The sequence below is a fragment of the Tetrao urogallus genome (genome assembly GCF_951394365.1).
Source record: "Tetrao urogallus genome assembly, chromosome: 1".
Lineage (NCBI taxonomy): Eukaryota > Metazoa > Chordata > Aves > Galliformes > Phasianidae > Tetrao > Tetrao urogallus.
In genome coordinates, this window is record NC_136813.1 from 124,245,474 (window position 1) to 124,258,937 (window position 13,464).

General features: G+C 38.2%; 1 protein-coding gene across 1 annotated transcript in view; it reads left to right on the plus strand.

Moving 5' to 3' along the window:
* KIAA0930 overlaps nucleotides 1–13,464 on the plus strand; it is a gene marked incomplete at both ends in the record, with an annotated part of 62,487 nt that overhangs the window by 19,578 nt on the left and 29,445 nt on the right. The window contains one exon of the mRNA XM_079549215.1: nucleotides 10,107–10,255. Coding sequence (XP_079405341.1) covers nucleotides 10,107–10,255 — 149 coding nt within the window. The remainder of the gene's footprint in view (nucleotides 1–10,106; nucleotides 10,256–13,464) is intronic.

Genomic DNA, 13,464 nt, shown 5'->3' on the forward strand with positions numbered 1-13,464 from the left:
TTATTTGTATTGTAATGTATTGAGGTTCTTCTTTCACTGGAAGCTGGAAAGGTTAGGTTCCTTGTTACTAAAAAAGAGAAGTATTTCTTTTTTTTTTTTTTTTTTTTTTTTTTTGTCTGCTTAGTATATGTATGTCAAAGGACTATAGAGTAATTGTTATGTGTTTATGGCTTTTAATTTCCCCCCTCCTTAAATTATTTTTTCATGTTATGATTTGTTTTCAAATTTTGGCTGAAAATAATTGACTCAAGGAACGCATTTGTTCCACATAGCCAGGAGTAGCTGTATCAAAATAGAGCTAATAGCCTGATGATAGATTCCATATTCTTCCAAAATATGTGGGAACACCCACAATTTGGTATCTGGTGAGGAAACTGGATGCTAAAATGCATGGAATATAAATGGATTTAGTTTTCACTTTGCAGTGACATCATGAGTCTGGGCTTTATGTTGACAAAGCCAACAAAATGAAGTTAGAAAACATAGAATGAATTGTGTTGCCTTTTTTATTGTTTCTGTTCTGCTCCACCCAACTTTTCTCCTTTATGTTACACTTGCTGTAGTACGGTTTACCTAAGTAGATGTTGCTCTGAGCTCTTTAATCTGCATTTTGGCTGCCTGGCAAACAAACTTGTGTTCAAGGCTTTCCTGTGTCAATCCCCTAATTGCTGATGACATAACTAGTTTCTGTTTTCCTCATGCTCTGCTTTGTCATTTCAGAGTTTGTGTGCCTGGGTAAAGTTCAATCAGTATTCACACAAATCTCAGTAGGGGTTAGATGTTGGGGCACTTACATAGACTAAACTTGCAAAGAAAGCTTGTTTCTGGCCCAGTCTCATAGCCAGAAAGCTAAAAAGGGAGGAGGGAAAAAGAAAATCCAGGAAGATTATATTTTGATTTTTTTTGCAGCCTGAGTGGAAGGAATTTTACACAGACTGGAGAGCTGGCATGTCCTTCTGGTATCATTGTTGTGCTATGAATGGGAAACAGTAATTAGTATGCTCCAGCAACTGGGGACAGGATGTGCAATCATCCCCATGTTATGTAAGCCTTAACCTGGCATGGCTACTGACGTATAGGTAAGTGACAAAAGGCTGAGTAAGGCCTTGAAATGATATCTTAACATTTACAGAATGAGACTGAAGTAGGGATGGCATGCATCTCTGTTTTGTCTTAGTTTTGCAGTTAAAATAACTTTTGCTGTATGTGTTACACCGGAAGAGAATTTAGAAACCATTAGGGAATTTCAGAGCCTTGAAAAGGAGGCAAAAAAAAAACCAAATGAACAAAAAAATCCCAGCTGTATGTTTATAACTTTCATAAGGAATGCAGACCATGGGAGAAAAGTATCCCTTATCCTTTTTTCCTGAGGTAGCCAGAGTTGCATGTGACCAAAAGCAAAGCATTGATGAGGAAGCTGCCTTTCCTGTAATGTTAGCTCTGCTTTCTGTCATGTATTGTTTTGAGGTGCTCCTGCTTCTTTCTTTTTGCCTGCCTAGTTATAATGGAAAGTAAGATTTGAATGTTAGCACCTGAAACTGGATCAGTGTGGGCTTTTATTAGCATTGCAGAGTGAATGTATAGTTGCTACCTTCAGCTAGCTGTTTGCTTTAAATCTAACCTTTTTCTTTCCTTTTTGAAGTGTGTGAATATTAAGGATTCATAAACACTGTGGCAGAAGATAACTGTTCTACATCTTTGTTTTTACTGCTGGTGTAACTGAGTATTTTCTAAAACATTGCACGTTTGCTGAAAGTTTTTTGTAGATTTTTTTGCACTGCATCTTATCATATAGTCAAGATTTCCTAACACTTAGTTTAACCTTGTGATGTAGGTATTTACTGTTCTGTTACCACTCCTGAGCTCAATGTGTATTTATACAAATTGCAATCTATTTGAAATTCCTGTTTTGTAGCCACAGGGAGTATATTAAACATAATATATTGAAAAGGTTATTTTTTGCACCTGCTATTATCTCATGTGGCAGATTATTATAAGTACACAGCTATTAGAATGGGACTTGAATTTAGACCAATTCAGATGATGATGGCAGCTTACAAAACCAGACATCATCTGTGATAGTCTTTGTCTCTACTCAGGAGATCTTTAGCATTTCCATTAGCCTTTCCCCTTATCATGATTAAGTACTTTTTATCCAAGCTATTTTTCTTTGCATTAAAAAAAGTGAACAATCATTCATTTAATTTATGGTAAAAAATCTGTAAAATCATTTTTAATGGAGAAACTCAAGCCTTTGAGGGAGGGAGGAAGTACTACCTTCCATGAATGGATGTATTCAGGTATTAAAAGATGCTTTCCATTTAGCTACTATCTCTTAGTTGTTTTGATACCTTGATTTTGTTCTCTGTGTTGTTTCTTCCTCAGGGAAGAATGGGAATTGGTAGTTAGCCAATTAGTAGAGCAGAAGAAAATAAGATATTATAATTGTGTATAATAGTAATAATACCATATGAAAATGTGACACTTAAAAACCCACGTTCTTTGTTTTTCCATGGTAATTATACTGCATGTGCTTGTGATTGCTTGGTAATTGGAATTAGGCTTTAAGCTTAGATGTATTTTATATAAAAAAAAGTTTTGTCTCAAATTCTTAAGTCTCTTTTGTTGTCTTTGAGTAGCCTAATATGTGCTTGGTTTGTACCTGTTTGTGTCAATATGCAAATAGTTATCTGTCACAAAGCAGTCTGAACAATATTTTGGTGGTACTCTGAAATAAAATTGTCAGTTTACTGTTGGCTGGGATTGCTAATCAATTCCTATGATTATAAGCTAATTTCCTGTGAGCTGCAAGGGGAGTTTTGATTTCCTCCAGGAACATTCCTACTCTAGGTAGCTCTTTGCTGATTTGGCAGAAGACACTGTAAAAGTTAACTTTTGAAATAAGCATCCTCCCCTTTTCTAGTATTCCCTCATCAAGACTAGCTGTATGTGTTATATAAAATCAGCAAAGAGGGGAAAAGGAACTTCTTACTAAATGATAGATGAGAGTCAGAAGTCAGATTACCCCTCTCAGGTCTGTTGGATACTTTGATAAGGAGTATTATGTGGGAGCGTGATTATTCATGGATGATTCAGAGTTGAAAAGAATGTGTACTCTGGAAAACACAGAGATATTTGGAAAGTTTAATTTGCATGAATTAATTTTTGCACTAGGCAGAAATGAGGAGCTTCCTTATGATGGAAAAAAATGATGCTGCAGTAAAAAAATATTGTATTTCTTGTTTTCTGGGGAAGTGGCCAGTCATAGTTGGCATGTGTGCTGTGCTGAAGAAAGTACTGAATCATGATTATAAAGATGAGATATCTGAAGTTTCTGTCTGTTTGTGTATGGAAACTGTGCTGTATTGTAACCATAACCTTTTATTTTAACTTTTATGACACAAATCTATCCCACCCAATGAAAGAACCAGTGGCTAGGTAATGGTGTGGTGTGGTTATAGGGCAGGAGGTCTATAACTCCTAAAAACCATCTGCAACAAATGTCCCTGGATACTGGGAGGCACTGCTTTGATTATACAGACTGTTTGGATGAACTCCATATTTAATTATATGAATAGAAGTATTTTCAGAGTCTAGGCTGTCAAGAGAAGCAAGGGAGCAGTGGACGACCATTGCTATGGAATGTCAAATATGTTTTAAGGTTGTATTTTCATACTGGGAATAAAAAAGTTTTATATTTTTGGCATTTTTTTCTTTTTTTTTCTCCAAGGTGATAATTCCATCACTTTGCAAGTGGACGATAAGATAAGTATGTGATTTATTTGTCAGATATTTCATGGTTATGAGCCATGAAGTTGAATTGCTACAGTCATGGTTTGACTTCATAGACCGTTTCAAAGTTAAATCTCTGGTGTGGGAAGGAAGCTTTCACTGAGAGAGGTAAACTAACTGTGTTTGGTTTTTAGAATATAATTGCGTCATTTTTGTTCAGTGTAATTTGTCTAGTCAGCTCTGAGTCATTCCTTTGCTTCAGGGAATTGAAGTTATCAATTGAAAATAAGCTCAGTTTCTCCCAGTCATAAGCATTTTGGTCTTGTTATTTCATGGTATTTTTCACGTGCCTTCATGGAAGACTTTATGGTTCAGCAGTAAAATGTGATGTGTTTCTCTCCCTCTTCACACAAAGGACCACATTTGCATTTCATCCAAGTGGCTGCTTGTCTCCTTTTAGCCTTTCAGCTAACTACCTGTGGCAACAGGCTTTGAATTTAAGGTACTTAAATTTCAATACACTGAAACTGCGTATTGATCCTGAGGCTCATAGTGGGTGTCTGCAGTTTATTTGTGTTTTGTGAAGGTGAAAAATGAGAGTTGTAGTACAATATCTTGGCAAATAGGGTACAGCAGCTGCAAAATCAATTGGCCTAATTTTCTTTCTTTGCTTTCTAACATTGATGACCCAATGCTCAAAGCTTAAGTTTTGTCAGCTGCCATAATCTCCCATAGAGATACTGTAAACCAAGTACAAAATAAGTATTATTGTAAGAGGCTTAAGTAGATGTGTATTTGAATGTATGGTAGTATGTTCTTTAAAAGTACTTGAAAAGAAAGGGAAAAGCAGCAACGCTTCTATTTAATCTAGATTGTCTTCATTCAGCTTCAAACTAGGCTTGATCTTTTCTTCTCTTTACTTGCTCTATGTTAGTAGGGGAGCATGTGGTGTAACTGTTAATTACAGACAAAAAAAAAATAATGTTCTGTTTATACTCTCCATATTACCTTAATGGATGTGTTTGTGCAACATGTGGTAGAGTAGGGGAACAGCTATCTCTATTTTGAGGTAAGAAAAGAGGCATGCTGTCTGTGGCAGAGAAGGAAGGTAAGCTATGGTGTCTATCTTGTCCCTGTCACTGTGCTGCCTTCCTTTTCTAGCTGGAGTTATGCCAGAGAAACTTAACATTGAAAGTATGCTGACTTTTCTGACAGATTTAGCATTTGCAGAAGCGTGATTAGTGTTTGCAGAAGTGTGCTTCTTGCTATGCTCTGTCATTGCAGCTGGCATTCATGGAAGTGCTCATTTCACGATGCAACTGCTTCTGAGAGGAATATGCTGCAAGGGTTTGGTCTGGGAACCTCAGTTTGTAGTGTGTTCCTTCTGTGTTGCCTGACTGGGAACAGTTGGGTACTAGCAAGCTTTTGAATGCTTGCTGAAGTCTGTGTGAGGTCAGACTCAAGGGTTTAGGCGTTGGCTTTTTGTGTCTGCATTAGTAGAAGACTTAACTTCTGATTTAGTGATGATCTGGGGTGCTGGCAATTAACACAAGACAGGGGACGTGTGTTCTGGTTTTATGCAGTTGTAGTTTAGCATATCGAAAGGTAGCTTTAATCTATGCGAAGCACTTCTCATATTGTCCTTGCAGAATACTTCACCAAACTCAAAACGAAATTAGTGTGAATTGCTCAGAACTCATTCTGGGTCTGCAATGACTGTGACAAAACTAGGTGAAATGAGTTTTATGATATTTCACAGTCAAAAGTAGCTCATAGCAGTCTGGAGTAAAGTACAGTAAACCCTGTCTGCCTTGAAATAATTGCTTTGCTAAGCTCAGAGTGGTACATGCTGAACAAAAAAAAGATGATTATTCACCAAATGAGAAACTGTCTTTTATTCTTTTGAAGCAAAACAATACGCTGGCACATCTCTTTATCCACTGACTTTTTGGAAAGCATTAATTTAAGAAGAGAAAAAAATTGCAGTCCCCAGCTTATGTCAGTCTGGAGTCAGTTCCCTGGAATGAATGCTCAATATAAAAATCTTAATAGGTAAAAATGATTTATTTCATAGCAGCTGGCATAAATCTTGTTTCTAGTGAGGATAAAATCCATGTAAATTAATCATTACAGTAAATGGTTGTAATTAGGATTTATTCATTTCAAAGGTCTCATAATTATATAATCAACTTTTAGTGTATTAAGATTTATAGTCTCAACTCTTAATTCCATTTTATTCAGGAACAGAATTTGTTGGGGGAGGAGTGTTTTGAGAAGCTACTTGCTCTCAATTAGAAATGGAAGTTGGTTCCTTTTCAAATACTGTCTAATTCTGGTGTTGCAGAAGGCTCAAATTCTCCAGCAAAAATAAACCTTACCATTTTAAAAGGACTCTTCAACTAGCTGGAGTCATAGCTTCCACCCATCAGCTTGACAGTGCTGTACATGTGTATGTGTACATCATCTGAACAAACCAGTGACAGAGCAATGCAATAGAAAGCTGTTGCCAACTCAGGATTGTCTGGACTATTAAAAATTCTCTCTCCTTTTTATTTCAGTCCTTACCAAGTGCATAGAAGTAGTATTGAATACAGTAGTGGAGGGCTAAGGTCAGCAAACCAACTGAGAGCTGAGTCTGTCTGTTTCTTCAGTGGCTGGCACTTGATGGGGCCAAAACTCCTCTGAGCCCTGGCATCTCAAGTACAGCTGAGGCTTCTTGACAGATAACTGTGACAGTCTGAAAAATTAAGGCCTCTTCCCTGTTCTCTTTATTGAAAAGAAAAATTTTCTTTGGCCATCTCAATGCCATTACCTAAAATAATTTAAAAAGCAGTTTCAAAGTTTCTCCTTAGCAGAGATGGAAGGCTTCAAGTGATACACTGAAAATTAATGACACATTTGTAAGGATGTGACTTGCTTTGAAGATCTAATTGTTGAAGGCAAGACTGAATGGATTTATTTGATCTGTCAGTTCCTGGTTTGATATTGGAATTGATTTCCCCTCCCCCCCCCCCCCCCCCCTCTGTTGAGCTTTAGGAAGTTAGGATTGCAATGACAAATTTTCTTACTTCCTTTTCAAAGTTAATGCCATTTAATAGAAGATTGTAAAGGCTAATTCTTCATGTGCTGCTCCCTATCCTTCCTGCTTCTACTAAAATTAAATAAAAGCAGCTGTACTGCTGTGGTTTGACTCTTCTTGTCCTCCAGCCACTGCAGTCAGAATCACTAGAACATCTTCAGACCACTTTTAATGATACAGTAATGTCTGGAAATGTTTCTGAAGTTTGGAGGACAGCTTTCTCCAATCTTTTGCAGGTAGGATTTTGAACTGATGGCTGTCCAACATTCCTGTTGGGATTTTCCCCTGCATTGTGCTGCAGTGGAGAAATAACTTCACTGCCACAGCACTTCTGTCCCCTTGTTTTCTGTTTACACTAATAAAATACATTGAATTAATTTCTTCTTTGTTCTCCAGCAAGGGTAGGAGGGCACATAAAGTCTTGGTATCCTTCTCTGTTCTGCCGTTCCCCTGTGTATATTAATGTCCTGCTATTAATGATGCTACCAGCAACTCATACAGCCACTTAGAATTGTGCAAGTACTACCAGAATCTAAAATTTATTTAACCCTCATTTATACTATTGAATTTAAATAACGTGATTCTTCTTGTCTAAGGGGAAAGCAAAATTTCTCACTGATAGAAAAACTTTTCATTGTAAATTTATCAGTGTCTTGCGTAGGCTTATTTTGTTTGCCTATGTGTAAACCAAAACTGAAGTATTGTACTTCTAGGTGTTAGGTTGTCTTCAGTTGTTCGTTTAAATTCCATAGACTTCTTTTTATCTCCATTTTTTCCTAAAACTCCATATGAATTCAGGGCAATATTTTTTTTCTCTACTCCCTCCTCCTACCTCACATCCCTCCCCTTTAATTAAGGTTCTGAATTCGGGTACTCAAAACCCATGAGATTTAGTAAATTTTTTTGAGACCATTAATGAATCATGCTGATGCATGCCCTGTTTCCTACTCTTCACTAAATATAGAGGCAGGACTGGGTCACAATGTCCTCTGGTGTCACTGGTATCACATCAATCTTCTTAAATAAGGTTAGCTCTATCTTTACAGCTGTAGGGATTTTTGCCTTCCCTGTTAGTACTGAGGAGTCTGTTCCTGACGCTCATGGCCTGAATGCTTTGGAGTAGGCTGAATATTTGGAATATACTCCTCCAACCTACAGATACATCGGTGGGTATTTCAGAGCTGCTTGTCATTGTGTCAGCAGTATATCGTTAAGCCTGAATAGCTCTTCTATCGTCTTAGCATTTATCTAGGAATATACTAAGTGATGGTAATTCTATCTTTTCTCAGCCTAGCTGTGAGAATCTCAAACACATCTGAGACTGCTCTGGATTGGTAGGTAGGCAGCTGTTTGCCATGCAGTCCTGTTCACTTGCACCCAGAGGAAGGCTTCAGATGGAGAAGGAGCACAGAACCTTGGAATTGTGCAAGATTCACCTTCTCTACTGGAAAAACTGAAATACAGTGTAGACTTTATTTCACAATTGCACATTGTGCTCTATGCTGGCTTAAGTAATCGCAATGACTTCAGCACAGCTATGCAGATAAAGCAACTGCAGCTTGGCCTGAAAGTAGCCTTTATTGGGAACTTTCTACTGGGAACTTGGTCTTTTGCTGTTCTTTCATAGCCTTTTCATTAATACTTAGATATAATCAACTATATACATACTCTTGAAAATTATCCTTCATGATGTTGATTAATATAGTCTTTGTATGTTTCATCAGTGAAGTTTTATTTTGTTTTCAATATTGCTTTTGGATTTAGTTGAAAAGATGTTAAAAAAAAAAAATAAAATACTTCAGTCACTCATTTGTTTGCTAAAAAATTTGAAAGTCTAATCTCCTGCCCACCAAAGTCATTAAAGATTGGAGGAAAGATTTGGCTTATGAATACCGCGCTCATAATGAAGAAAATGTGCTGAGTTATGCTTGTGGATGAGAAGGTTGATTGATTTGCTTCATAAAGCCCTGAAGTTAGCCACCAGTGCCTAAGAAAAATCATGTTCATTGTTGTGGTATGTCAGCTTTCTTTTGCAATTGACTGGAAAATCTTTTAAAGCTTAATTCATGTATCACTGTAAATAAATGTAGCTTATGCAAGGCTCATCTCTCTGCAGCAGCATTTAATATGCTCTGTGTACCTCTGGGAGTGGAACACGCAAGTGGGAATAGTTGCTGGGCTGGGGAGCATCAGCCAGTGCAGAGCTTTTGGGGAAATAAGTTGCTGTAAGGGATAGTTGGTCTGGAAGCTGTGCTGTCAGTCACATGTGGACACGTGTGCACATGTCTTACATGTAGCCAATTTCAGGTTTTTCTGTTTCTTAGCCATGTAGGATTTTCAGTGCCATTCTCACAGATTTTGAAGCAGCCAGTGAGTGGCTAACAGCTGCAGTTCCCACTTACCAAGACTCCTGAGGGAGTCTGTGACTGGGCTAAGCAGTGCTGAAGAATTTCAGCTCCGTGTCACCAGATGTAGATCTGAGATTTCTCTCTCTGTGTGAATGTTGGTGAATGTGCAGGCATTGCAGTGTTGCAACACTTTAGCTGTTTTTGTTATAGTTAACTATGTTGAAGAGTTTCATGAAAGGTGAGGTCACCTTTGCTGTACCCCATTTTCCTGGTGAGAAACCAACTGCCATGTTCTTGGTGCTGTAATTTTTTCCTCTCCTCGAATAAGACACATTGTTATCTTTCTTTCCCAATGTTCCCCTTCTCCTCCCTGACTGGGATTCATGACTTCAAAGCACCTTGTTTTGTTGATGTAGAACTGATTTTTGTTCCTGATTAAAGAAGGTACAGTAGCTCCTGCATAAGTATGTTCTTGTTGCTGTGTATTGATTTAAGGAACGACAGCTGCTAGCTTCTGAGGGATTAGCAGCGCTCCTTGAGAGTGTACAATAGATCTGCTGATGGATTCATGTCGTTATCCTGGGCATATATTGGCAATATGTGTATTTGAAACTATTCCTTTAATGCTTCTGAGAAATTCTGGCTCTTTACTGGTCCTGTACTTCTCAATACTACAGGCATAGGCAGGACATGCTTGTTGGCCTTGGTTTGTGTTTGTCATGTAGGGGAGCAGACAGATTTGAAGAGGATGATTTTGGTTGACCATGGCCAAAGATGGGCTCTGAGTTTGTGCCAAGTAGTGACTGTGTTGTGCAACAGAGAAGATACTACTTGGGGCTGTTGGACTTGACTGTGCCATGCCTAGCAAAGACTGTGTGTCACATTAGGCTCAATGAAATATGATGTTTAATGACTCTTATTTCCCCTTTCATTTGTGTCTCTCTTAGGGTGTTTTAAAGATGACCGTATCGTATTCTGGACTTGGATGTTTTCTACATATTTTATGGAGAAATGGGCTCCCCGGCAAGATGATATGCTCTTCTATGTCCGTCGAAAACTGTCCTATGTTAGTGGTGATAGTACAGATGGGAAAAAGGTGAGTAATGATATGTACTTTAATTTGGGAAATTCGAGTGAACGTGGTGTTTGTTGTTCTGGAGAACCTAATGTATCTGAAGAACTGCAGACCAATGATGAGGAACTCCCAGGTTTGCCTACCATGAGCAAAGCTGATCCGTAAGGTTAACATTGCGAAGTTTTAAATGAGCTTCACTATCATGGGCTTGGAGAGATAAGTGAGTTTGTACATCTTTTGGGAAGTTTTTTGTAGTGGTCTGCCTGCATTTATGGAAAAGGGAGGGTATCCAAACTATTGTTTTCCTTTTCATTGATAATATTTAATGAATTGAGAATTTAAATCTGTGGGAAGGTAGGAAAAAGAGGAGAAAGATCATCACTGAAATTTTTCTAGAAAAAGGCTTCCTAAGATACCAGAGTATCTGGAATAAACACCTACTGTGTACTGTAATGTGTATACCTACTGCTGGCAAAATACATGCAGGCTGCTAGAGCTGGAATACGAGTGAAAGAAGTGGAGAAACTATTTTTAGGTACACTTAAGACAATTTGCATTCCTGTAGAAGTACTATTTCTTGAAAACGTAATCAGGTAGCTTAATGTTGCTGCAGAGGCACTTTGCAGTTACTGGTAAGAGAAACTTCTCAGCATGTCGTGGCAGTTTTCACCTTAGTTGAGGGAAACAGAAGCAAGAGAAGTGATAGTTTTAGTGCAGATGAAGAATATGACTTATAGGGTGGTCAAAAGAGGGAAGGTCATTGTGATAGGAAGAAACTGGGGTTAATTTCCTTACTTATGTAAATAATAAATACTGTTGAATCACAGATGTGTGTATATAGTGCGAGTTGTTTGTTTATTTTGAATTGGGTGTGTTGTTTGGGTGAAAATATGGTCACATAGCTACAGTTGTCAATTTCCTTGAAAAAGGATCCTAAAAGAGACTTTCCAAAGGTATGTTTTTGGTTGCTGCTTTTTTTGTTGTTGTTGTTGTTGCTGGACACACGGGAAATGCAAAGGGTTATCTTCTCTTTCCAATATGCCTGCAAGTTCTATCGTGCCAACCACTAAGGAAAGGATGATAGAATATTGACCTTTTCCTGTCTGGCTGGTGCTTCCTTACTTTTCAGCAAAGAATTCAGGATAACATATTTGCTTGTTTAAGACTTGGAGGAAACTTTGATTCTAAATCGTTCGAATGATTACAAATACATTTATCTTTCACATCAAACAACACTGTGGCTTTGTTTAGCATAATAAAAAGATGCGTCCATTTAACCTCTTATTCTTTCCCAACACAGGAGGTGGACCCTAGAGGAATTCTGATGGCTTAAAATTATTTTATGGACTCCAATCAATCTCTGTTTAACTTATTAAATAAGTTCAGACTGTTTGAACCTCCCTCGGAGAGGAAAGTGAAATAACCCTTGCATTTGCTATCAGAGCTTTATTTAAGCCTCATTAAAAACCTCATAGATAATTTTGATTTGTGAGCGCTATCGTAAGTGGTAGTTATTGCAGAATCAGCATTAGTGAACTGCTTTAGTGAACTGCTTGCCATAACAACTGACATGGAGAGCATATGTTATATGTAGCTCGTAGTCAGTGGAGGTTTATAAAATACTGTTTTGCACCTGTCCTGTTCAGTGATAAACTGGACTTCCCGAGATCTTTGAATTATAAATAAACAGCTTTTGATTTGACTTTTTGGCATTTCTTTCTTGAAAGATGGTATCAAAATACTGGAGTAATATCATTAAAAGAGGAAAAAGCTGGAGACCAGTGGTTTTTTTGATCTCCCACTGACCTCAGACATCCCTGTCATCCACCCAGCTGTGTGCTCTCATTTATATCCCCAGAGGTATATTGCAAAAGTGGGGAATGGGAGGTGTTTTGGCTTGCCTGGGACCCCAGAGGTAGAATCAGAGCTGCCCTGCAGGCACGTGCCTTGTGATTAAGTGGTGTCAAGCTGTCACTAATGGTTGCTGTCTGTAATGGTGACTTCTCTGTTGGTTATGCAGAAGCCTGAACATCGGGTATTTGTAGAATTGGGTCTATGTAACTTGGGTATATGATAAAGCAAACTCACTGTAGTTTTTCTGTAGGCATTTATTTGAATCATAGAATCATAGAGTGGCTTGGGTTGAAAAGGACCACAATGATCATCCAGTTTCAACCCCCCTGCTATGTGCAGGGTCACCAACCACCAGACCAGGCTGCCCAGAGCCACATCCAGCCTGGCCTTGAATGCCTCCAGGGATGGGGCATCCACAGCCTCCTTGGGCAACCTGTTCCAGTGTGTCATCACCCTCTGTGTGGAAAAACTTCCTCCTAATATCTAACCTAAACCTCCCCTGTCTTAGTTTAAAACCATTCCCCCTTGTCTTATCACTGTATAAGCTCCCTTCAAGTATTGGAAGGCCACAGTGAGGTCTCCCTGGAGCCTTCTCTTCTCCAAGCTAAACAATTGCTCTGCACTTATCTGGCAACTGCCAGTTTTGACTGAAGAATGCTGGTAGAGGCCTGGGAGATGAATTGCCCTCTGGTATCTCAGAGTATTAGTTATATTCATGAGAATAATACCTGCACAGCTTTGAGCACAGTAGTCTCCTATAGGCTGCTTTGGATACCAGCAGTAGGGTTGTTTGTTTTCTGACATAATGAGCTCATGCAGCTTGCTCATATTGCATGCTATAAAGATGATTCATGTCAGCAAGAAACAAGTGATGACTTAGCACACACATTACATGTTTTGATAGTTGTCCTCTGTGTTTTAGGTCATTCCTGCTCATGCTTTTTTTTTTTTTTTTTTTTTTTTTTTTTTTTAATACTGTAGCTGAAGACAGTTGATGAAAGTATTTGAAGTGAAGTTAGTGTAATAAATGAAAAGCAGAGGAAAAACTGTTAGGGTTGACGTCAGTCAGAGGTTCGTTTTTAAGGCTCAGTGAGAAGGGTTTTGAATTCAGCTTTAATATTAACAACAATTTGAAGTAATAGATTTCATAATCCTTTATCAGTAGATGCTGATGGTAAACTTCCCTGGTATCTGAAATTTCATTTTGAACAGCCTTTTAAATGACCTGCTTCATAGACCTCATAGTGTAAGGAATTTTCCATTTGCTTCTCCTTTCCACTTCACCAATTTCTAAGCCCTGTGTATACAAGTGAAGCAGCAATTAAGCTCTTAATATGGTCTCTGCCAGGGCAGAACTGCCGTATCTAATTCTATGC